This window comes from Pholis gunnellus, assembly GCF_910591455.1.
Source record: "Pholis gunnellus genome assembly, chromosome: 19".
NCBI classification, from domain to species: Eukaryota; Metazoa; Chordata; class Actinopteri; order Perciformes; family Pholidae; genus Pholis; species Pholis gunnellus.
Window position 1 is genome coordinate 14,947,336 of NC_136546.1, and position 24,743 is coordinate 14,972,078.

Genomic DNA, 24,743 nt, shown 5'->3' on the forward strand with positions numbered 1-24,743 from the left:
TGACAACAGGTTTTTTAGGTGGAGCAAGTGCAAGTGAAACTTTGCCAAAAGAGAGCTGGTGTGACCGTTTTTTCAAAAAAGTGACACACGTCGCGGGCATGGGCGGCTGTGGCTAAGTGGAGAGCAGGGCCGTCCTTCAATCAGAGGATCGGCGATTCAATCCCCGGCTCCGCTAGTCGCATGTTGATGTGTCCTTGAGCAAGACACTTAACCCCAATATTGCTCCCGTAGCTGTGCCTACGGTGTATGTGATAGAATCTGAATTGTGAGTCGCTTTGGATAAAAGCGTCAGCTAAATGACTGTAATGTAATGTAATGTCGCACGGATTAGGTTTGGCCATCTTTATTGCTTCATTGGGGAAAACTGAAACAATCTCATGCTCGCTCGCATGACACGCATAGGGACGTGTTGCTTGCACTCGCTCTATTTCGGCTCCAACCTGTTGACAAAATGAATGCTGACAAAACTGACAGTTAATCGATTTAAGTAATGGTTGTAGCTGTAAAATGCAGCTTTCCTTTAAATATTGCTAACTTAAAAAAACGTGTGTGTTGTGTGAGCGAGCTGCTTATCATCCGGTTGTAAATTCTGTTGCGGAGGATGGCAAAAAGTTAAACTATTTTAACTTTGAAAGTCAATGATGTCTAGCGTTAGCATCTACCTCATTCCATGTGAGTGCAGAATCAGGCCTACCATGTAGCCTATGGACGTTCATACAAGACATCTTTTTCCTCCCCTTTTCAACAAGCCTATATTGAAAGATATCTGTCCCTCTACAATGTTCAGCATTTGGGAGGACTCATCATGCTGTTCAGTTTGTACTTCATTTGGAAAGTTGAAGCTAGCAAGTTAGGCTAGTTAACCTAGCTCTCTAACACTTAACGATTATCACTATATTCTGAAAGGAGGGGGGGCTAGCTAGCCTAAACTACCTCACTTCAACAGGTCAAGACAATATGACAAATGACAAGACTGTCAAAGGTCAAAGCAATGAGTCCAGTAGTTTTAAAACCAGCAACCTCATTACTCCATCGGTTACCTCGTGACATGACATGGCGTAACTAACGTAGTCAAAGAATCACAAAAGAGGTGCTGAAATTACAAATGGCACAAAGCATCGACTAACAATGTAATGTAGTTAATTTCAACTATGACCAAAAAAGTACACACATAGAAACATTGACCAAATTTGAACTGAACATTCATATAACTGTCATTTCAAGGCAATGTGAAGTTGTCCGATGGGCTCAATCGTTGTGTTGGAAGAGTGGAGTTCTTCGACAAAGGCCGGTGGGGGACCGTGTGTGGTGAATCCTGGGATGTGAATGACGCAAATGTGGTGTGCAGACAGCTGGGCTGCGAGAGGAATCATAAGATTACCACCATTGCCGAGTATGGCCATGGCACAGGACACACCTGGATGAATCAAATTGAATGCAATGGATTGGAGTCAACACTGAGTCAGTGCCAACAAAGGCCATTTAGAGACAAAACTTGCAACACCACCTCAATTGCTGGTGTCATCTGCACGGGTAAGAAAAAACATATTTGTTGTTCAATTGTATCTCTCCTATTTCTTTGTATTATGTTATATATGTTTTTTTCACTTAGTTTTGCAAAACTCGTTTCTACATACTGTATCGGCGCTTTCAATCTCTCGCTCACATTGCTTGATAGAAAAATGAACAAGGTCCAGATTAGGCAACATGTTCTGGTCTTCCTCCGCAGATTAGAGAGTATGTTTAGTTTATTTCGGTTTAGTTGCTTTCATGTCACCTAAATATGTCCATGTTGATAAAGGTATACTTCACTAGTGTTCTTGTTTGAATATTATTCATCTGCCATTTCTTTGACTACATTCAAATCAATTTTAAATGTCTGATACTGTATAATAATTTTTGTTTACTTGACTTTATAGGAAGTTTGGAGGTCCGCTTGGCTAATGGTAAGGATGAATGCTCTGGCAGAGTAGAGGTTCATCATGGCGAAGTATGGCAAACGGTTTGTGACACCGACTGGACCACGAGTAAAGCTCAGGTGGTGTGTGACCAGCTGGAATGCGGAAATGTAGTGAACGCTCCCGGCGGTGCCCATTTTGGCCAAGGCATTGGATCAGTAGTCGAGGCTAGCAATTCATGTTTTGACAATGTGACATCTCTTCAGCAATGCTCACTCAAAGGTTTCAGACGATCCGGGTGTGGACACGACCACGATGCTGGCGCTCTCTGTGCAGGTAAAGCCTTTTAAATTATCTGTTCAAAATGATCACACACAGTTAGACAAATAAGATAAAATCATCAGCGTTTGTTTCACAAATGTATTTTTTTACACGTACAGAGTAAAAACAGTGTGTGAGTTTAAAGTGATTATATGTACCTACAATCATGCCTTAAAGATGTTTGACATTTCAGGGAAAACACTAATTTGCTTTGGTGTTAAAAATTAGATGAGAAGATTGATACAACTCTTACTTCTCCAAAGTAAATAAGTAGCTGGAGCCGGCAGCTGGTTGGCTTAGCTTAACATAAAGACAATTGAAAGAAAATTGTGTAACAGCTATCCTTTGTGAATTATACATCTGATATTATGGCTAGCTGGTATCCCGTTTCCAGTCTTCATGCTAAGGTAAGCTAACCGGCTGCTGGCTCTAGTTAAATTGATTGTAACTAACGTTCAGCACGAAAGCTAATTACAATATATCCTAAAATGTCAAACTATTGCTTTGATGTTTCATTTGCATGACAAAGGTGACATATATTACATCAAGTCATATTCCACATCATTGTGTTTCTGTAAGTCAACCTTTTATCCCTTCATGCTGTCGAAATTAGCGTTTGATGTGATGGTGGGACAAGCGGCACTTTCAAAATACATTGCATTCACTTTGTGTGTTAGAATGAATGTGTATTAACACACAAATATGCAAGTCAAGTCCACTTTTATACTTTTTTTCATATGCAGCACAGATTCGGTTGGTCGGCGGCTCAGGTCAATGCTCCGGTAGAGTGGAGGTCCTCTATAAAGGCCAGTGGGGAACTGTGTGTGACGATGAATGGGAAATTGCCAATGCCGATGTGGTATGTAGACAGCTTGGCTGTGGTCATGCAGTTTCGGCTCCTGCAAGTGCTCACTTTGGCCGAGGCACTGGTCCAATATGGCTGGATAATGTGGAGTGTACAGGCGAAGAGTCCGCTCTCACACATTGTAGGCATCCCAGTTTTGGAGAAAATAACTGTGGGCATGGTGAAGATGCTGGCGCTATCTGTTTAGGTAAGAGACCTGGCTCATTTTTATCTGAGAGTGAAGTCATTACCTCTCAACTGGTATTAGATGAAGCTGCGTGGGCTGTTGTGACAAAACCAACTCCAACTTATTATCTGTTACAGGTTCTCTACAGAAGCCCCAAATCACTTTGAGTCCTGCTCCAGGGGTAAACTGGGGTGACAGAGTTGAGATCACCTGCACTCTAGTAACAGAACACTTGGGTGGGACATTCGTCCTGAAAAGGAGCCAAGACTCATTTAAAATGGAAAAATACTCTGAGAACGAAGCTGCAACCTTTGCCTTCCCCACAGTGGACTTCAGCAAAACGGGGTCATACTTCTGTGAATATCAAAAGAAATTGTCCAATCAAGTCATCTATTATCCTCAAGGAAATACTGCAGATCTTTCTGTCACAGGTCAATACTTGTCTGCTTTGTTTGTCCAGTTGAACATGATTGTTGGAAGTATAACTGCAAAGATTGCAAACATGATTCATGATCTAAATGAGTTTGTTAAAATCTGTATTCTACTCTGCAGTGAAACTGGAGAAGCCCAGCATCTCTCTGACATCTCCTCATGCAATGGTGATCTACAGCCCTGACAAAATATCCGTCACCCAAGGCAGCAGCTTCTCCGTCACTTGCTCTATTCATTCCATATATCCTGGAGGTTTCTTCTATCTGACAGAGTCTAACTTGAACACCACTGAAGTGATGGCAGCATTTGGCCACTCAATCTTCTACTTGGCATCCTTTGAATTCCCAATGATAGATTATAAAAGCCAAGGAGAGTATAACTGTGTCTACGGTGTTAACATCTCCTCGAGGTCCTTCCGTTCTGTTCCCTCCAAGTCACTTCAAGTAACTGTAGTCGGTAAGATCCAAAGAGCCCATGAGAGTTTATTCGTGTTATTATAGCTAGTTTTCCCCATCACTAACTCTTCTACTTGATCTTTTAACCCCTACAGCAACATCATCCTCAGTCGCCTTAGGAGTGGTTGTGGGTGTGCTTGTGGTGCTGCTACTTGTGCTGGTTATAGGTTACCTGGTCTGGAGAAGGAGAAGGTTGGGTGCTGGTAAGTTGCAGCAATACACACTTTCATATTACAAAATGCCCCCAATGCCCCCTTTGTCTTACTGTCATATAATGTGTCTAGATTGTTTAAAGCTGCACCAGGTAATATATATATATATATATAAAATTATGATATGAAAGTTGCAGCTTTAGTGAAAAACCAACTGATCATTATCCAGTGGCGGGCCGTGCATTTTATACCTGGGCATTCAGTGCTGTCCTGCAGCTGAATCACCACCTAATAATCTCATTATGACGTGCAAGCTATGGTTATTTGTTTCTAGGGGTGTAACAATGCACGTTTCGTATTAAACCGTTCGGTACGAGGCTTATGAACCGACCAATACGTTTGAATAATACTAGTGCATTTGGAAAATGCAGAAGCTTAAATTGTGGGAAATATAATGTTTTCAGTGGACTGCACTCAAGTAGGAGAAAACGGGCTTTGTGACCTCTGAACCCGGAACAAAACAAAACAAAGCAAAAGACAGCTGAGGCCCCGCACTTCTGGGAGGCTACGCTAAACTAGCTTAACAAACAATAACTCCGTGCATGAAGGTATGCTTCGTAAAAAATGCATATAGTCCAAATCTATATAATTAACATAATGACAACAGCAAACTCACAAGAACCAGTCACATATATTCATATGACAACAAAGCATTACAAATCAATCCAGCAGACCTGCAGCAGAACACGCATTCTGCTACACACTCAAAGGCCATTCAGATATTAGATGTAAGAAAATGTGAATGCTGTTTACTTAAAGTCAAACAAAATCTACACCAAGCAAATTGCCAAAAATATCATAATTTCTTCCATATCTTTCAATTTGAACTCTTACTACTCCGACTAAGCCTCTGATGGCTACTTTAAGTTTCGTTTCACAATAGTCACGTGCTAGCCCACTGACCAACTACAGCACACGCTGCACCTTACTGCAGTGCTGCACCTTAAAACTGAGCTGCCCGTTAATGCTGACGTGCTTATAGGCCAGCTAGAAGGCTCTGGCATGTCAAAGAATACGCCCAACATGTCAAACTAAAGATCTGATTGGTTAAAGACTATGACAATCAACAATATCGTCCCCATTCACTTAAACTGCAAAAGGATTCACTTGTGAGTCTGCAGGCCTTGGGCCTCTCTTCTTACCTAGAGACACAGAGGTGAAATCTGATTGGATAAAAGCTCTACTTACAGCAAGCTGCACTGGAAGCAGAGCAACTGAGGAACACAGTAGCTGTGCAATGAGAAAATAAGATAATGGGAACAATATTTTTATAAATTATAATACATGTAGTGTATTTAAGAAAAATTATTAAATTATAAAATAGCTATAACTTTGTGATTCTGTTTAGGCCAGCAGAGAAGGCCTTGCTGGCCCTGACGGCCCACCACTGTGATTATCACTCGACTGTGCATCTGATAATGCAGGTCTAAAGATGACATAAACCTAGTTGCTCTGGATTCCTCCAGTATTTAGTTCAGCTCAAAACTTTTTTTTTTCTTTTTACTTTTCAGGTACCATGGTTCAGTTTAGTAGCAGGTTTGGAGGAGCAATAAAGCCAGATACGGAAGACAAGAGCAATGGAGCACTTGATGGAAGGTATTAAAAACAACGTAGCTGATATGCACCATTTTATTTTATATCAAGCAACTTTAAAGACATCCTTGTGATTGCAATTGTCACCCTCCTTATCTCCCTCAGAGGCCAAAATACCCAAGTGAATGAGCATGCACACAGTCGCGGCCCAGAAGACAACAATGCTGATGTTGATGACTCTGTTGAGAGGGTCCCTGAAGACCTGGCTGGGAGAGTGTGTTATGAGCTTGAACCGCTCGTTCTCTCGTGATGACCAAATGCCTCAAGCAATCAATAACCTATGTCATGCAGTTTCACTAAATATAAAGAGTAACATAGCACCTGGCTGAAAGTATGTTGCACCAGAAACCACAATTAACAGTGATCGGGCCATTCAACACACCCTGACGTACACTTCTACATCACTGTATTAGAGAGAAGGGACTACTGAAAATGTAATTTTTTGAATAACATACATGACACTTGTTTAAACGGGCAACACTTATTTTCATACTTATTCCTGAAGAGATTTTAGTTTTTCTGCGAGATTCTGCAAATCACAAAGATAAGGTCCACTGTACTGTGGGAAGATACTGATTACATTGTCTTTGTATTGGTTGAAAAATTGCTTTATTTGTTGTATGTGATCTGATCAATACATTTGCATTCCTTACAACACTTGCACCTTTTCATTTGGCAGAGTTTTGTATTGATTACACCCTGCAGATTAGGGAGCAAATGGGATTCAAGTTGACCAAAGCAGCAGCCAAGATACAATATACACCATCAAATACAGAAAGGAATTCCTAACGTGTGTAAATTCTTTACATCACAATCATCAGTAATTATTTTAACACATTATTCACAATGTCGAAGCAGCAAAAATTTAATTCAGCCATCATAAATTTGATCATTTACATCTCTGCTTTTCCTGTCTAAATGTCCAAAATGAAAAAGCCCTGTGTAGTGGTATAAAAGGTACCTCTGAAATGTGGTGGAGTTGAAGTACAAAGTAACCCAAACTGGAAATACTTGAGTCAACAACTATCTCTAAATGTGCTTCAGTACAGTAATTGAGTAAATGTAATTAGTTACTTTCGACCACTGGCGGTAGTGCGCGTGTGTTTTTGCTTTCACAATTAGCACAGGCAGGCTCTACAACTGAAATGGTATGTCACACAAGTGGGTGTGTCCATGCAGGCAGGTGAGTCGTGTCCAAACCTGCTCACCTTGTCTGCTGTTGCATCAAACCAGCTCCACATACCTGCATTCAGGACACTAGAACAGTCTGTCTTCCTGCATTTTCTTTGTTGTTCTTGGTAAAATAGCAGATATGTCGCTCAAAGTGTATTACACCAGCGTGAGCAGTTCCAAAGAGGTACGCAATCTTACTTGCTTCATTCTTTTACTTGTTTTATTATAATACATTGGCTTATTAGTAACATTTGACAAAAGGCGTAAGGCATTGTGAATTCCGTATATCATACTTCACATGTACAGTTTGTTTCTGTAGACAAACTGCTCAATGTTGACCGTGTATGTAACTGATGAAAGACTGTCCTTTCCAGATTAAGAAATGGCAGCAACAAATCTTCGACGTCCTGGACAGCAAGAAGATCCGCTACGAAGCTGTGGACATTGCTCAGGATGCTTCAATGAAGGATTTAATGAGGGATTTGGCAGGGAACCCGACTGCACTGCCCCCTCAGATATGCAATGGAAAAAACTACTGTGGGGTAAGTCTCACACAATAACCTGCAAATGTATAATACGACATTTTGACAAAAACACTTTCTCAAAAGTAATGGAATGTTAATAAAATGTCAATCATTTACGCACTTGCTGCATTTAGAAAGAGGAAAAAATACTTTGGTAGTCTAGGGAGTAGGCACAGCAATTAAATAAATATTTACAGTGTAGTTTATATTCACATACACGCAGGTATGTTGGTACACACCCTATAATAACTCCCTAAAGACACACACCCACACTTCAGGTTGCTCCTGGAAGGTTCTGAGTTATTTCATCATTCCATTCAGCGTTTGTCATGACAGAAAAGCTGCTCTGGCTTTGGGAGTGCAACTTTGATCCTTACAGGTTTCAAAAAAAAAAAATTAAAGGTACAGTTGGTAATCTTACCAAGAGCATGCTAAATCAAAAAAAATCATCCCACCGAAAAACCCAGCCCAGTGTTGCCAACTCTTTTACGATGAAAACAGGTAGCAGCACCAGCTCCAGAAGTTGCTAAATATAGTAAGAAGGTCGCCAAGTCACAACACTGGCAGCCCGTCCCTTCAGCCTTCTTTCAGAGCCACTCACCGATCATAATCAGTATGAACCTATACATATCATAATGAACCTAAACAACATGGCTATAGTTCGTACTCACAGCTTGTGGAAAACTCCGGTGACAAGAAAAAGTTTTCGGGCAGAATACACGAAAGCAGGCAGGCTTATTACAGTCCTGCGACAGCCACAGATACCAGATTTATTTTCTTTTTCAGATTATTTGATTCATTGATTGCTGTCTGGATGTAATTAGAATTTCATCAAAAACATTAAAACATTAGAAGATTTCCAACCCTGCCTTTAAGTGCAAAGTACTATATAGTTACGATTATAACGTGATCATTTTTAGTTACGTTCTTTAGTTAGAGGAGTATATAACATGTACGGCATACACTCTCTACAGTATTAATAAATATATTAAAAATAGTTTGAAAAATGTGTATGATATCTGCTACTATTTCTCTGTCTCTCTATCCACCCTCACCCACAAATCTCTGACCCCCGACACCCTTTATTTCTTTCTTTTAGGACTACAACGCATTTTATAATGCAATCGAGGACGAAGCAATAGAGAAATTCCTCAAGCTCTAAAAGGAACGGGGACCTGCTATGAGACAACAATAAATATACACTCTATAAACATTTCTGTTTCCTTTCGTTTTATTATGATAGATGCCTCATTCACATTTGATGGATAATACCCCAATTTAGGGAATTTATTTGTTTTACAGAGAAGTGGAAGGGCTTCCCTTCTTTTCTTCAATTCTTAAGTAAAACGCTGCCTGATGCACTCATTAACATGAGTATTGTCATGTCTTATTTTTGTAAAAGGCTAGTACAAGTGGTATATCTGCAGATTGTCAAGTGAGCTGCATAATCTGGCTTTATGGAAACACAATAATGTACACATAATGTGATGTATAATGTAATATTGTGGCCGGCTAGGGGTTTTCCCATAGAAACAATTCCCTCAACAATTCAAAGTGTTCAGTTCAACTGGGTTTTTTTTATTAACGAATCAGATCAGAGCATCAGCACAGCAACATATAAGATATATATATATATATATAAATATAAAAATAATCCTTTATTAGTAGAATTTACAGGATTACAGCAGTATATATTATAGTGCAAACAAGATATAGTAAAAACACAAGATCAACACAAGTATTATAACGAAGTAAAGAAGTAATAAACAGTAAATAATATTAAGTAAAAAAATCCACAATAACTCAAATATAACTGAAAATATGATATAGACAGACAGAATATTTTTTTTATTGCATGGTGTATTTATATTGCACAGATTTTTGTGTGTTGTGTTGTGTGGTTTACTGTGAGCACAGCTGGTTGTGCAGCCTGACAGCGGCAGGAAGGAAGGACCTGCGGTACCTCTCCTTCACACACCGGGGGTGAATCAGCCGGTGGCTTAAGGAGCCACACAGAGCTGCCAGGCCGTCCCGCATGGGGTGGGAGGTGTTGTCCATCAGGGATGATAGCTTATCAATCATTCTCCTGTCTCCCACCACTTCCACCATATCCAGTGGACACCCAAGCACACTGCTGGCCTTCTTGACAAGTTTGTTAAGTCTCTTCCTATCGGCTGTCGAGATGCTGCTGCCCCAGCAGACCATAGTGTCACCAAAACTACACACAACCACACTTAAAGGTTACAGGTCTAACCATAGTTACCTCTAATAGTGACCGAAGTAACCACAAAGTACTTGTATGTGTGAACTAACAAAATGCAAAACTCAACGGTATGCTGAGTAAACAGAGATTGTAAGCTGCTTAGCGAACTTACTGTAAATATTTTTAAAAAAGCCCCCTTGCAAGACTTTATATAAACTACACAGAGTGTATAGGAACCTTACTGTCCTCAATCTGTCTGTGATGAACTTCCTTCGATATGTCATCTGTCTGTCTGTCTTGAATTTGCCGGTCGACCCTCATCTACCTGCATGCATGTCTTTTATTGTTGTTTAGCTGTGTCTGACTGATTTATATATTTCACATACTCTGCATGCTTTGATGTTTTGTGCCTCTGACATGGATGCTTATTAGTGTCTAACAATGCAGCATAATATTGTCTTTAGTCCATGTTTCTATTTTGACATAGTTATCCCTCATTTTACTTGCTTTGTGTGTGTTGAATTTGAGAGCCTCTGTGTAGCATGTCTTGTAGTACTTGACAAGGTAGTAAAGTCTCTTGAATGATGACTTAAATTAATATTCTCACTTCTTTCATTGTTTGTGCAAGCTTTGTAAAGGGTCAATATTGTATAACCTTGTAAATGTTATCTTATATTCTGTTTTTAGGTTTACTTTGTAACATCTGCCTTGGGACTACAGATGAAAAATAGCCTCTTGGCTAACTGTTTTTATTAATGTGCGCTGTCCCTTATCAAATAAAGCAATACGAAAAAGGCTTGAAATGTACATTAATGGAGTGAAAAGTTAATACGGGTAACTCTATTCAGGGACTCAATATTGGAGAGTATCCTACTTGTTTCAGTTGGAAAAGAAAACAAGAATAAAAAACAAATTATAACCATTTATTATCATATTGCATACTTTGCGTATATTCATTCATTTAGTTATGTATTAATGTTTTATCTATTTGTTTTCAGCTGAGCGTTGAAACTACAACAGGCAGCACATTGGACACCATTGCACAGACGGGGGCCTGGTGAACTTAAAGCAATGTCGCGCGGATATGACGTCCTCTTTAACCGCTACCCGAGAGGAAGACAGGGTGTGTTTCTTCGACTGCCGGCACAATCTAGAAGATTAATCAAACATCTCAATATATAACTTCATCACAGTGAGCTGTTTGTGACGAATAATAACTCTCCTTTCATTTCCGTTCTTTATTGCAGAACTTTAAGTACACCATCCATCATTAATCAACAATGGCCGAGGAAGGGTGAGCATGACGCTTTTTATATTGTTGCTAACGTTAGCCAACAATGAGGGTTTTCTAACTATAAAAACGGCGCTGACTTTCTGTGGAAAATGGAAGTGGTGGTGTTAGTGATGCTGTAATTTTAAAGTATTTTGGGAAACGTTACTTGGTGCTGACGGTGACTGGTGCGGTGATCACGGTTAGGTGTAGCCTGTTGATTTGCTAAAGCTAACCGACTAGCTTCGCACAGTTGCATGTTAACGGAGAAAGGGACCGCTTCATAGCTCCGCGTGGCATGTTATTACGGTTACAGCAGTCAAGCATACAGTGTAGGGATGGTTTAACGTTCGTGTGCTTGCTCTGCTAAGTCAAGTAACTTCACTACGTGCCGAAAAGTCCGTGGTTGTAGCGACGTTAAGATGCTACGTGAATTGTACTAAACTGATTCCCAATTTGCAGCAATCTGAATTTAAAAGTAGCTGAAAGAGCTCAAAGCACTTCAATTGAAGAGCATACGCAATATTTAATGAAACCAGATAATAGAAAAAATTTAAATAAGCATTCCATCTTTACTGAGGCATACACCTGGATTTTAGGTGAGCTCCCTGGCGCTTGAATGATGACTTAACTTTCTTTTGTCGGATACCCCTTCTCTCTACAATGAGTGAGATCCTCTCTCTGACAATGCCGGGAAGCTCTGCTGGAATCCACTAATTTGCCATATCCATATCGGTGAAGTTTCAACTTCTTCCCCCTTGTCCGCCTGTTTTTGATAGCGGCGTCGCTGCAGCTGGAGGTGTGATGGATGTCAACACTGCTCTCCCTGAAGTACTCAAGACCGCACTCATCCACGATGGCCTCGCCCGTGGTATCCGTGAGGCTGCCAAGGCCCTGGACAAGTAAGTTTAATTATTTTATGTCATCAATGTTTGGTTTTGTCCTCAGTGGGTATCTAATTGATGATATCTTGGCTCCCTCTACTGAACTCTTCGTGTGGAAGCTTGCCAATGTTACCCCGCTTTGTGCGACGCGCAAATGGGTGTATAAGCCCCTACTGCAATTATTTGATGGTTTTGTTTTCTTTTGCAGGCGTCAAGCCCATCTCTGCGCCCTTGCAGGCAACTGTGATGAGCCCACATATGTGAAGCTGGTGGAAGCCCTCTGTGCTGAGCATCAGATCAACCTGATAAAGGTACTGCGCTTGCTCCCCCGCACCAAATTCACATGTTAAAATGAAAAGCCCGAGGTCATGAAGTAATGTTATAAAGCAAGACTTCAGACACTGAAATTTGAGTTGGAAGTTTGCACGATGTGTCAAGATTGCCACTGCTTCCCAATTTCTGTATGAGATACTATGTGAATGCAAATGTGACTACACTTCAGTGAACATTAGTCACGTGTGACACAAGTTTAAAAATGCTGTCGTCACTTCTATTCAGGTGGACGATAACAAGAAGCTCGGCGAGTGGGTCGGTCTGTGCAAGATCGACCGAGAGGGCAAACCTCGCAAGGTTGTGGGCTGCAGCTGTGTCGTGGTCAAGGTAAATGATGCTCTGGGACTTTATATTCGGCCTGCTTTCAAGCCAGAAACCCAATGGAATTGACGTAACTCCCTACATATTGCTGTTAAGTAGATGCATTGAGACTCGACGAGATCTGCCAGTCAAGTGCAGGTGCTGTGCCTCGTGCCATGCAGCTGTTGTTGATGATAACGTTTGGCTAGATGACTGCCAGGGTACGAGCCCCGTCGTCTACCTGTGATGTCTGGGGTCCCTAAGAATGGCTACAAATAGTAACATGTGACCGAGCACCATGAGTGACGGGTCATCGCTGTAATTCTTTTAAACTCAGCTGTGGGAGCTGTATGTGTCCAAATCAAAATACCTCTGTTTTGATCTCTAGTTTCCAAAGATATTATTAGTTCTGTATTTTGTGGAAATGTGTAAGATGATGCACAAGACAACTAGAATATTTCCACGTAACATGTTTATAATGGCTTCAAAACAAGCGGATACATAGACTGTGTCAAAAGTGTTGCTCTACTTGGTGTCATTTAGTGCGGAGCCTGAAAGATGTTTTTTAGGCCGGATATTTGAGCATTAATACAAACTTATAATGGATGTACCTTTTTAAGAAAATAAGATTTGGTTTGCAAACATGTATCGTATGTATTAGAAAAACTATTATATATCTGAAATTACACCTGTCACTCCGTTTTGGTGGACACACTTTTGAGGAGGCAGTTTCTAAATCAAAGTTTCCTGTAGAGGTTTTTACTTCTGGTAGCGAGTGGCTCCACAGTTTTCAGTCTCGTGCACCCAAGGGCCACTGAATAGTAGCGTTAAAAGTGCCAACCTATGCCGCAATGTAAATAATGCTGTATTTGAAATGCTTGAGTTGGCTTGAATGCACTAGAACTACGTCTTTAGACCTCAACGATGCTCAGTGTGTTTTTAGTGAGGAACTCAATGTAAACGCTTTAGTTTACAAGAATACACATGGCCTCCTTTTTAACATTGTTTTTAGATGATCTCAACCAAACAGTTGGCATGTCTTTGCTGATATTTTGGTTGACATACACTTGACACAGATGTGACTTAGCTTAACTGGCCAGTAAAATCACCAGGGCTGTAATTTGATGCTTAGTTGCTCATCTCAAACTATCTTTCTGTCTACAGGACTATGGCAAGGAGTCTCAAGCAAAGGATGTGATTGAGGAATACTTCAAAGGCAAGAAATAAAATGTCAATAAAAAGTGGAAATGATCACAGTTGTCTGAAGTGTTCTCTTTCCCCCCCTTTGGATATTTAAATGACCACCACTAAGTCAGCTACAATAAAACGTACTGTACATCTGAACTAATAATGTGAACGCTGCACAGTTCATGGTGGTAAACGATAACCTCAGCAAGAACAAGTGCCACTGGGATTATTTGAGCTCAAATTGTGGGGTGTTAATGATCTTTACACCATGATTATGAAAATCTGTCTGGGTATTTCCTATATATAAAATGTGCTATACAGGAGACGAGGCATTTTCAGTAATGTGCTGCACTACATTCATTTATTTTTAGGTGTAATCTGAAGTTTGATCAGTTTAAACATTTCATTAGGGAAGACAAGATGCATAGGTCATTTGGATAAGTTCTCCTTTATATCTACATACAGACATTTCTGAATAAAGAAAAGACATTCAAACACATTAAGGCACAACACATCATGACGCACATCCTCAATCCCCCCCCCGCCCAAACAATTACAAAAATTCAGAGGAAGAAAAACAAAGACCCCAAACATTGAATTTCTTTGACAAAAAAACATACCACTGTCCCTTAAGTTTATTGTAAATAATTTACACAAGTTTCTGATGCAGACTGTGTTGTGATGATTATATCACCAGGAAGAAAACACTTACAAAAAAAAAGCAGCTGTTATTCCCGCACACATAATGGCTGTACAGAAAAGCCCGTGTTGTTTGAAGATAGTTCGTCCGAGGTGACCAACAACAGGCCCGATACTAGTCTGTGTGCACCAGAACAAACCAAACACCAAGGTGCCCAGGAAATCTCTTCTCCCAGGCCAAGGGAAGTCTTAAGCCTGAACAGGCTTTCAGTCAGCTAGCTGCAAGGACGGTAGATATTGGGGGGGGGGGGGGGAGGAGGAGGATGGGGGTCGGGGTGGGGTGGGGTTCACAGCGGTCTGTTCCCAGCATTGCAACCTCGGGGGGGGCGGGGGGGCTGAGCTTGGTACTGGAGTCGTCTTTCAACCCCACTGTTCTTTTCTCGACCACCGTTGCTTCTTAAGACCGTTCAGAGTTTTGTCAGAGACCAAAAAAAAAAATCACAAAAACAGATGCAGTGTATTCGTTCTTAAATAGTTGTACAAAAGAAGGGGGCTGACCACGTCTGCGGTAACATTGCATGAGTCCATATTGCTTTCAGAGTTACAGGTACTCAAACTCCAGTGCTTGGTGTAGTGCCAGCAGGTCAGAGTGACTGGATATCCTCCAGAAAGGCATGTTGTGCTGTGGAGTGAACATAAATCATTAGAACCAACAGCTGTAGTTTTTCAAAGCTGCACACCGCCACCTTCAGTCATGCAAGCTACACTACAGTAGCTTGTAGCTGCTTGCTTCGCAAAAAGCACTGCAAACAAAACCCATGCAATCCCAAGGCCTAAAGGAAGAGTTCGGCATTTTGGGAAATAGACATCTGCTTTTGTCCTGAGAGTTAATTTAGATGAGAGGAACTAAATCATTCATAACTGCAGTTCAATAAGGCTACGGCCGGCAGCCGTTAGCTTAGCATTGCAACTGGAAATGAGGAAACCTAAAAACTAGTCAAAGTGACTTGAAAGCTCACTTACGTTATATCTTTACAAAAGGGTAAACATGATCTTAAGCTAAGCTAAAAAGCTTGTTTTCACACTGCTGATTTAGTTTGAATCAAACAATGTATAATCTGTTAATTAGTGAGCTATAAAGACACAGGAAATCTGATTGTTAGCTTTGGACAGGCTGACGTCATGCTTAGCTAGGCTAACTGGTTGCAGCATTATCTTCTCGTATAAATCTTCTCAGCAAGAAAGCAAATAGTCATATTTCCCATAATGTCAAACTGTTCCTTTAACAATCCCAGCACCCAGCATAATGAATGAAACCCAAAGCTGGAGAAGAGATGGGATTTATATTCACACTTGAGGAAATATGTCCTAGTATATCACCACGTACTTCGGTTTTGTTGTGATATAACTACTTTTCTCTCACATATATTGCAGTATGAATGAAAACGACCACACACCACTGGATAAAAACCAGCATTATTGCTGAATAAATGTGAAATGGATGAGATTGTTCAAAGCTTAATCTCTGGGTACATTTTTGCAGTCATTCTTTTTGTCAATTGTGACACAAATCAAGTTGAGTCAGGAAGTATATGACGCAATTTAGCTGCAGGTGGCTCATAAATTTGGTATATTTGACTTGTACCACATTAGCTAAGGTTGCAATCTCAGATCTTCACCCTGACAGTTGCAATCATAAGTCTCCCGTAACTCCATAAAAAAAACAAATAAAAAACAGCAAGTAGAGCAGAAACAAAGTAAACGACCATCACAAATCCTCTACAGCAAAGAAAGGCAGGCTTCGTCCAATCAGAGCTCACACTGTGTGGAGAAGGCGGGGTCACGGTGAGGTTGCGTGTCCATTACCTTTTTGGCCGCCTGCTCCTCTTCCACACCGTCCCCAATTACAACATACACTACTTTCCTGCCAAACCTTTGCATTATGCGCTCAAAGCAACTCTCTTTTCCTGCAAAAAAAACAAATAAACAAGGGGGAGGAAGGAGGGTCACAAGGTCAGAGGCGTCACAGTTCAGAAGTCGTTTGTTTACCTGGCTGGCCGCATGCTCTTCATCCTTCCCATCGCCAACCACAACATATGTAATGTTAGTGCCAAAGCGGGAGACTATACGCTCAAAACAGCTCTCTTTGCCTGGAGACAAACAAATGGCTTTCACAGGTTTTTTCTTTATTGTTTAGATGGAAATAAAACACATGAAAATGCAAAGCTGTGTGCATCAAGGGTGAGGCGAAGGAGAGGAGGCTCTCTCTCTCTCTCTCTCTCTCTCTCTCTCTCTCTCTCTCTCTCTCTCTCTCTCTCTCTCTCTCTCTCTCTCTCTCTCTCTCTCTCTCTCTCTCTCTCTCTCTCTCTCTCTCTCACACACACACACACACAAACTGGGTGTAACACAGGTGCTTTCAATCATTCTGGCTAATTAGACTGCTGCTCAGGTAAAAAGTGGGTGGAGCTATGCTGGAATCACGTGAGGTCACCAAACGTCATGAACCAATAACAATGATGAATGTTTAACTTCCCCCACCCTAACACCTGCAACATCTAATGGGACAGTCAGAGAGATGTCAATCAAGCACTGCCTTTTAGAAAAGGTCTAATTAGGCTAATTAAGTTTGTGCGTGTGTGTGTGTGTGTATGTGTGCGTGCGTGCGTGTTCTTTATCTACATCCTCCTCACTGTAACGCTAACATGTAAACGTCTTATTTTTCTGCAGCAGCTCTATCAGTGATAGTTAAGCAAAATACTCGTCATCTTGATTCAGAATAAGTGAATTATGTAAGCTGGCACTCAATATAGTTATAATAAGTTATTTAGTGTTTTTAATCACAAACGCAATGTCACTTTGGGATTGAAATTCACAATTTAATGATGCGTTTCGACCGTAAAAATACAAAAATAATTCATTTCACATGGCTTGATTATATTCCCAATGTTACAAGTAATGCCAGTCAAGGTCTCTGTTTCACAGTGCATTTATGTAATTTCTGTAAAGTTGTGAGAAATATCACATAACCCTGAATCATAACACATTATACTAACAGTTACTGTAATTGTATTAATGTACAGGGAGCACTGATTAAGATAAGAATGTATTGTGATGCTAGTTGCAATCGTATTATCATAGTCATTTTATTTATTCATTTCATATATAAAACTACTGCTACTATAATATACTACTATAGCCTCTTGCTCAAGGTCAAGTGTGTGTGTTTGGCAAAAGTGTAACCAGCATGATCTATTGATTTCATGTGGACTGGGTTCAGTTACACACACAGGGTGTAAAATAAAACATAACTCAAACATTCCCAACCAGCCGTTCAGTGAACCTGAGCCCAACTAAAGCGATAAGTTAAATATCAATACAAGAAACAGGATATCGGTAACATATGGAGTAGATGGAGAAATATGAGAAATAATGAACAACCAACAAAATACATGTGACATTTGCACCGTTAAAATACCACAAGTCGAATATACAGTCAGTTGATGTTAATTTACGGGCATTCATCCTTTCCATCAATATGAGGTTATTGTTTAGAGTTTATGGAACATGTCTGCCTTACCTATTTTTGTTGCACTGTAAATGTTCTCGACGGGGAAAGCAGATCCCAGACTATATAAGAGAACTTTAGCCAGCGCTGGTATGAGCTGCGTTGTGGTCACCAGCACGTTTACACAGTTACTCCTGTGGGACAGACAGAGAGCAGACCGTCGTGTGTAAAAGTGGGTGAAGGGGCAGATGAACGGATCGATAGAGGGGTTAATGGATCACGAGTTAATGTCCATGATTTAGTTCCCACGCTCTAAATCTTGATCTTATTAGTTAACGCATAGGGGAGGAGTAGGTGAGTGATGTCAGTCTCTGTGAAAGAAAGAACACAAGTAACGAAGTAGCACCTGGAGCTGATGATGGACAGAGACTTGAGTGCGTGGGTGACCCAGGAGTCGGTCAGAGCCTCCACCTCTGCTCTAAGCTGCAGCCAGGCGTCTCTTTTAGCAGGACCCAGCAGACCTAAGACACAGCATGACTTTATTAAACCTTCAAAGCATCACACACACACACACACACACATAGGTTAAAAGCAGCAAAAGGTAAAGTCCACTAGGGTTAGACCCATATATGGTCGTTATGTGGGCCTTTCATGATATACCACAGTATGGCTTTACAAATTGTAATGATGAAGGTTTCGCTTAATTGGTGAAAAAGATATAAATCACTATATACAGTAGTTTGCTGTTTTTATAAAGATTGACTGAATTCTTTATCTAAATTAAATACAAATGGACAGCATGTATATACTGTATGTTACGTCCACTAATATGTATTTATTTAATTCTTGCCTCCAGAATGTGGCTTCCAATTCCAGTTTTATCTCTTTTTTCCAGTTTTATTTTACAATAATCTTTTCATTAATGCTGTTAGAAAAGGTTTCCTAGAACTAATTGTTCAGTTTAAGCATCATACATTTAACATTATTATGCTGTTAAACCTATTATACACTGTAGCCTTTGTCCATGAATCTTTTCAGACACAACATTAATCTGTGATCTTTAATCTAGTCGACAATTTACACGATCAAATAAACAAAACCTGCCTCTCTCTATCACCCTCCGGTCTATCCCCAGTGTCCAGCAAACTCCTGTCGGATTGGCTTACCCCCCACATTGTTTTTGTACGTGCTATACATCTCTTTGACTCGTCGGTAGCGGAAGGCCAGTTTCCTCATCCAGTCGACCCCGCCGCGGACACCCGTAGCCAGGCACAGGTTGGCGCTGGTTGCAGCTGCATGGAAGCCATCAGTTGCAAAACTGTAAGTACTGTCAATAATAATGATATGTTTTATTTGAAAAATCACCTCTGGTAGAACAAAAAGATCAAACGGTTATTTCATTAGTCAGCACTACAAACATAACTGGCAGTGTGTATTTATACGAATGCAATTCATTACTACCTTTAAAATGCAAAGATATAGTAAGAAATGACGATAGTTTACAGTTATTTACATAACATTATTACATATATATTACCATAAAAAAAGAGCCAAACAACAGAAATCAACAATTATTTTTACTTCAAAATTATTATTTAAACAATGTGAACTGTTATAGCCTCACCTTAAGTCCTGGCCATTGTCGTCTGATGACACATCATCAATATGTACCTGATCACACTCCTGTGCACACACACACACAGACACAAGTCACACACAAATAAGTTACAATAAGACCGTTGATTCCATGCAGGGAAATTGTGTCACAGCAGCCGAAGTACAAGAACAGATGCATGGGTAGATAACTTTACTTTACTGTACACATTGTGAGCATTTAATATATAGAAATGAAGCATGACAAAATATATAATATATAAATACCAACGTAGTAACTGTAAACTGTATTAAGACAAATAAAGTCACAAATTAGCTCTGTATATAAATATGTTTACAGATATTAAATATATTTATCCATTTTTCATACAAACAATTATAACAAAACAGTATGCACTAAAATAAGAATATAAACATGATGCAGCCCTGACGGTAAGTGGTATGTTACACCACCTTACACCAATAGAGGGTAGTACAGTAGTACTAGTAGAAGTATTTAAGCGCTTAATGTTGGGCTCCGTGCAAAATTTGAATACTTGCGCAAGAAAATCGTATTCAACATGCCCTTTACATTTTTTAAATGTGTGTTTTTGTTTGTATCAGTGTGACGTGTGTCTCACCTCCAGGTCATTAAAGAATAAGTGTGTGTCAGCCAAGTTGAAGATCATCTCTTCCATCCTCAGACCCAGCGTTACCGCCATCGGAGGGTCCTAACGGAAGAGAGGAAGATAACATCATCATTATCCTCATGACATCACCATTATGAAAAACTATTTGAGAGACGTCACTTCCTCTTGTCCCAAAAAAACGTTTTGTGCTTTGACACGCCTCCTACTTCTTCCCAATTCACACCCCTGGCCCCCACACGCTCACTTTTAGAGTTGGTACGCTCCACTCATCACAGCAGATGCTGACAGACAGGTTGCACTTGTTCTGTCCCATCAACATTCCTCATGCTTGGTGCTGGTGGGGTGTTTGTGGGGTGGGGGGGGGGGTGTCTTCATGTCTGTATTGCAGAGAGTAGGCACCCTCAAAGGGATACAGAGTGTATGTGGTATGTGAATGGTTTGTGCGTGTATGTGTGAGCCGGGGGCTCAGCTGCAAAAACCATCATCTGTGATAGGTCAGCAAGGGACGACAGCTTGCCGCACGATTCGCTGACGCCGTCAGACGACCAGAATAGAAAGAAACTAACATGAAAGTCAGTGAAAGTGAGCGAGGCACACAGGCACAGAAAGTGTGTGGCGCTGTACAGAACTTGAGAGCTGCTAATAGTGAAAGCAGCAATTTTGACCGTATTTCTTTTCCTGCTTCCCTGTCGATCACAGAGACAAGAGGCACTTATGCCTCTCAGGTAATGATTATGTTGGCTGCCAGCCAAAGAGAGTTACTGACATCAGTGGGTGTCGAAACACTCGGGGCGGAAATGTGTTTATTCCCTTTGAGCAGTTGAATTTGGCTGTTGCTTTGGGCTCCATAAAGGCTGAGGTGGCCTTTTAAAAAAAAAAAAAAAAAATAGTTTGCCAGACAAGTTCAATCAATCACAGATAATTACAACTTTGTCCCGGCAAAGGTAGCTTGAAACAATTCCACTCTCCACCTCTGCTGTTATCATTTGAGCGCTGGAAACTCAACACCTCATGATCGTTACAATAACTCTGTGTGTATGTATGTATATGTATTAATAAGTGAACCATCGTTTAGAGCAGATAGACCCTCAAAGCCCGTATGAGAAGGGTGCTTAGGTCTTGTGGTTGCTATGTCAACAGTGTAAACACTATTTTGGGCGAGGTGTGAACAGACACAGCTGCCACTACATTTCTTGAGAGCAGCAGCAAATGAGGTGAACAAATGCTCTGAAAATTATTTTTACGTTATCAGAGGTCACATGAAACCTTATTTGAGCCATTAACATTTCATTCATTATATCTTTGCAAGTCAGGAGAAATGCTTTTCTACTTATGATATTATAATCCTCGACCTTACCCTAACCATAAATTAAGTCTTCACCCTAAAATGAAAATGCATTTTGTCCCCAAAAGGAAGTAAAACAAGCACTTCCATCTTTGTGAGGCCACTGATTGACATAATGCGTTCCTCAGCCCTTACCCCTAAACTTAACCTTAAAGTTAACTAATCTGAACCCTCAAACAGGCTTCTGAAGAAGTAAGGATCAAACACAATGTCCTCAAATTCAAAAACGGCCTCATTCTGAAGGTTTTAAAACTCCTAACAAAGACAGACGCACAAGCACCCAAGTTATGCCCATTAAATACCAATCGGCAAACTCCACTACTGCAGAGCCAATAGGAAGTACATCAGTGCCTACAGCCCCCTATCTGTAAAACGCCTGGCCTCCTATGGCTCTATGTGAGTCTGGCTCCAAATGATGTGTGTATGCTGTGCCAGCTTTTCTTTGACTGCCAAACGAGAATATCAGAATGGACTCTGCAGGCTGCAGAGTAGGAAGCAAAGCCCGTACAGGCAGGGCTGGTGGCCACGCAGGTGCCCACAGGAAACGACATCACCCAATAAAAAATAATCTGTAGCCTTGGCCACATAGGATGATCCCAGATCAGAGCCAAGAGCTATTAAAATAAAGGAAACTATAAACAGTGTAGCTGTTAGATGAGAGGGCGAGACCACCAAATAAGTTCAAAATGAAGATCGAAATAAACGTCTGCCCAAGTAAGAAATGTGCATGTTAAATTATGATTCAACTAATGTAGGCAATAGCAGTTATAAATGACTTTTAATGTTTTCCTATAACATAATATACGGTACATTTAAAGAGTTATGTATGTGGTCGTCATCACAAATTTACTATAATATTCCTGAAGTAGGTGTAATGTTGATATAAAATATTGAGGGAAATGAAGCTTATTGGAATGTTATACTCATTGTGAGTTCCATTTAATAGAAAACTGCATAAAAGTTTAAATTAGAGGTTAAAATGAGGCCTTTTGAATGTAAGTTCATGGGCGTATCTTGTATTTTCACATTTACTCGTACTAATCTTTGACAAATATTCATCTTCCTAGGCAATTATTTACTTTTAGGAGAAAATGAACTCAATCACTATATGCTAAAAACATTTAAAAATAAATAAAAAATTAAATATTTTCAGCACTAATAATTTCTGTCAGCCCTTTCTGGAATGCTGTCTATGGACGCAACAACCTCCACCAATCACAGGGCATGGCATAGCTTGTATGTGGCCTGTGAGGCAAAGCCCAGGGCAACAAAGATCCGCGTTTATAGATTGACATGGTGCAGGATGGCTATAGAGATTAAAACAAAGCAGCATCTTACCTTGCCATATTTCTGTGCGTAGGAGCCCGTGAGCAGAGAGTGGAAGACGATTATTGTCTCGTCCAGATCCCACACAAACACCCTCTGGAGAGCAAAACAAGTGAGACGATGAAAGATGGTTATGTCCATCCGTTTAGCCCATATGTGCATTAATTGGACAACCATGGGTGGTCCTGGTCTCTATCAGCCCTTCTCCTCTGTTGTTTTGAGACATCAGTGAACAGAGAGGATGCCGATCAATGGGATAGCGCATATCCATTGAGATTTAAATGGGATATTCAGTCAGTGAGTGCTCAGTCAGTGGGTGTTTTTCGGCCCCTTACCTCCAGGTCACTATCAGGGGGAGGGGAGGGGTTGTTCTTGCGGCCCCTGCCCCGGGACTTGGACCCCCCACTCCGGCAGGCTCGGTCATCCAGGTCTTTGATGGGCGTGGAGGGGCTCTGCACTGTATCAAAGTCCCCTGAGACTGTATGGAAACACAGGCAGGGCTAAACATTTGAAACATTTTGAATTTACAAACGATCAAATGTCTGTCTCGAACTGCACAAGCGATCACAAACTTTATTTCGCTGCATTAAAGCATCAGTAATGATGTGGTTTGAGCTGATCCCACAGGTGTTTTAGAGTATCTACTTCAGGAAAAGCGATAACTCAGACTTTATACTGTAATAAGCCATCTAGTCAGGTTTAATAATTCAAGGTAATTGGCACAGCAGATCAACTTCAGGACTACCAATGGACCTAAACAAAAGTACCAATGGTACTCTGACTGATTCATGATAACATGCAATGTAAAGATTTAACAGAGGAGGGGGAAGAGGGAGCTGTGCAATAAATTAAAAGGTAATATGATGCTTTTTTTGCAAAGATACAAAATTCTGCAGGAGCATACATGTGAGCACACACATTCCTCCTAATGCCATATGCTCCCACTGCTGTGTGGTAACCAGAACCAGACTCTAAGCTTCGGCTCTCGTATTGTTATGTCTCAATCAGGGGGAGAGGGAGGGGACCAAGAGAGAAGAGGGAGGGGGGGGGGGGGGGGGGGGGGGGGGGATAAAGGCACAGAGTATGTGAGCGACAAAAAAACAAACAAAACAGATACCAACTGTAACTCAAAGAGGAGAGAAAAAAAATCATTTAATTAGGCCTCCTGAATTGCAGCAAAGATAAACCAAAGGAAAATTGTGAAAAAAAGAAACAAAAAGAGAATACCCAGCCATATTTCTGTACACATGGGTTTACTTACTCCTTCTTATTTTGTCTTCTTTTCCCTTTCTCTGACCTGTCTATAGAAGTGCAATATTTAACATAAATTCACTCTAATCAAATCCTCTGAGGCTAATGTAAACATGTGCCGACCCTCCAATTAGCGAGTGCGATGCCAAATAGCTACGGCTACAGTCTGAAGTTACTTCCTGTGCTTCATCATGGGTGAAAGAGAGTTTTGAACTCAGTTACTCAAAACTGTGGTATTTTCTCTACTGTTTACAAGATCACGGAGCCAGTATGACGGAGCGGTGAGGAACCTTGCATTTGTTTGCATATTTATGAACTGCGGTGGAGTGTTGATAATCTGCTTCTTTAAAACACAAACCTGGGTGAAGTTCAGCAGCCTGTCCGGTCATGGCGGGGGCGGGATCTTGCAGCTGGTAGGCTGCCGTGGTGCCTGTGCCATCCACGCTGTTGGAGGTCATATAAGTCCCGTAAGTGGAGGCGGAATAATACTGGGCATACTGGTTTTGGCCAAACGTCGTATATGAGGGATAATCCTGCAGAGAATGACATGAGTTATGAGCACACAAGAGTGTAAAGACCAAAAAATAATTAAATAGGAAAATGTAGATGTTTCCCTT

General features: G+C 40.7%; 3 protein-coding genes across 7 annotated transcripts in view; 2 read left to right on the forward strand and 1 right to left on the reverse strand.

The window, feature by feature from the left end:
- Positions 1 to 7,162: 7,162 nt before the first annotated feature.
- Positions 7,163 to 8,852, forward strand: LOC306711500 (SH3 domain-binding glutamic acid-rich-like protein 3). The gene is made up of 3 exons (XM_079180472.1): positions 7,163 to 7,299; positions 7,490 to 7,657; positions 8,739 to 8,852. Exons 1-3 carry the CDS (start codon positions 7,255 to 7,257, stop codon positions 8,799 to 8,801), a joined length of 276 nt encoding a protein of 91 aa, XP_079036598.1. The 5' UTR covers positions 7,163 to 7,254; the 3' UTR covers positions 8,802 to 8,852.
- Positions 8,853 to 10,867: 2,015 nt separating this feature from the next.
- Positions 10,868 to 13,881, forward strand: rps12 (ribosomal protein S12). The gene is made up of 6 exons (XM_079180471.1): positions 10,868 to 10,965; positions 11,090 to 11,136; positions 11,892 to 12,014; positions 12,205 to 12,307; positions 12,555 to 12,656; positions 13,794 to 13,881. The coding sequence occupies exons 2-6, from the start codon at positions 11,123 to 11,125 to the stop codon at positions 13,854 to 13,856; spliced, it is 405 nt and encodes a 134-aa protein (XP_079036597.1). The 5' UTR covers positions 10,868 to 10,965; positions 11,090 to 11,122; the 3' UTR covers positions 13,857 to 13,881.
- A 488-nt stretch (positions 13,882 to 14,369) lies between these two features.
- The window catches only part of eya4 (EYA transcriptional coactivator and phosphatase 4), a 39,545-nt gene continuing 29,171 nt past the window's right edge, over positions 14,370 to 24,743 (reverse strand). For 2 of the 5 annotated variants that reach the window (XM_079179875.1, XM_079179876.1), the window contains 10 exons: positions 24,485 to 24,659; positions 23,211 to 23,353; positions 22,888 to 22,971; positions 20,196 to 20,285; positions 19,586 to 19,644; positions 19,128 to 19,288; positions 18,368 to 18,482; positions 18,034 to 18,155; positions 16,323 to 16,606; positions 14,370 to 15,138 (listed from right to left, as the gene is read on the reverse strand). In XM_079179875.1, the coding sequence (XP_079036001.1) occupies positions 15,058 to 15,138; positions 16,323 to 16,606; positions 18,034 to 18,155; positions 18,368 to 18,482; positions 19,128 to 19,288; positions 19,586 to 19,644; positions 20,196 to 20,285; positions 22,888 to 22,971; positions 23,211 to 23,353; positions 24,485 to 24,659 (1,314 nt within the window). In that variant the 3' untranslated portion in view covers positions 14,370 to 15,057. The remainder of the gene's footprint in view (positions 15,139 to 16,322; positions 16,607 to 18,033; positions 18,156 to 18,367; positions 18,483 to 19,127; positions 19,289 to 19,585; positions 19,645 to 20,195; positions 20,286 to 22,887; positions 22,972 to 23,210; positions 23,354 to 24,484; positions 24,660 to 24,743) is intronic. The other 3 variants (XR_013767512.1, XM_079179877.1, XM_079179878.1) reach the window with 3 other exon arrangements.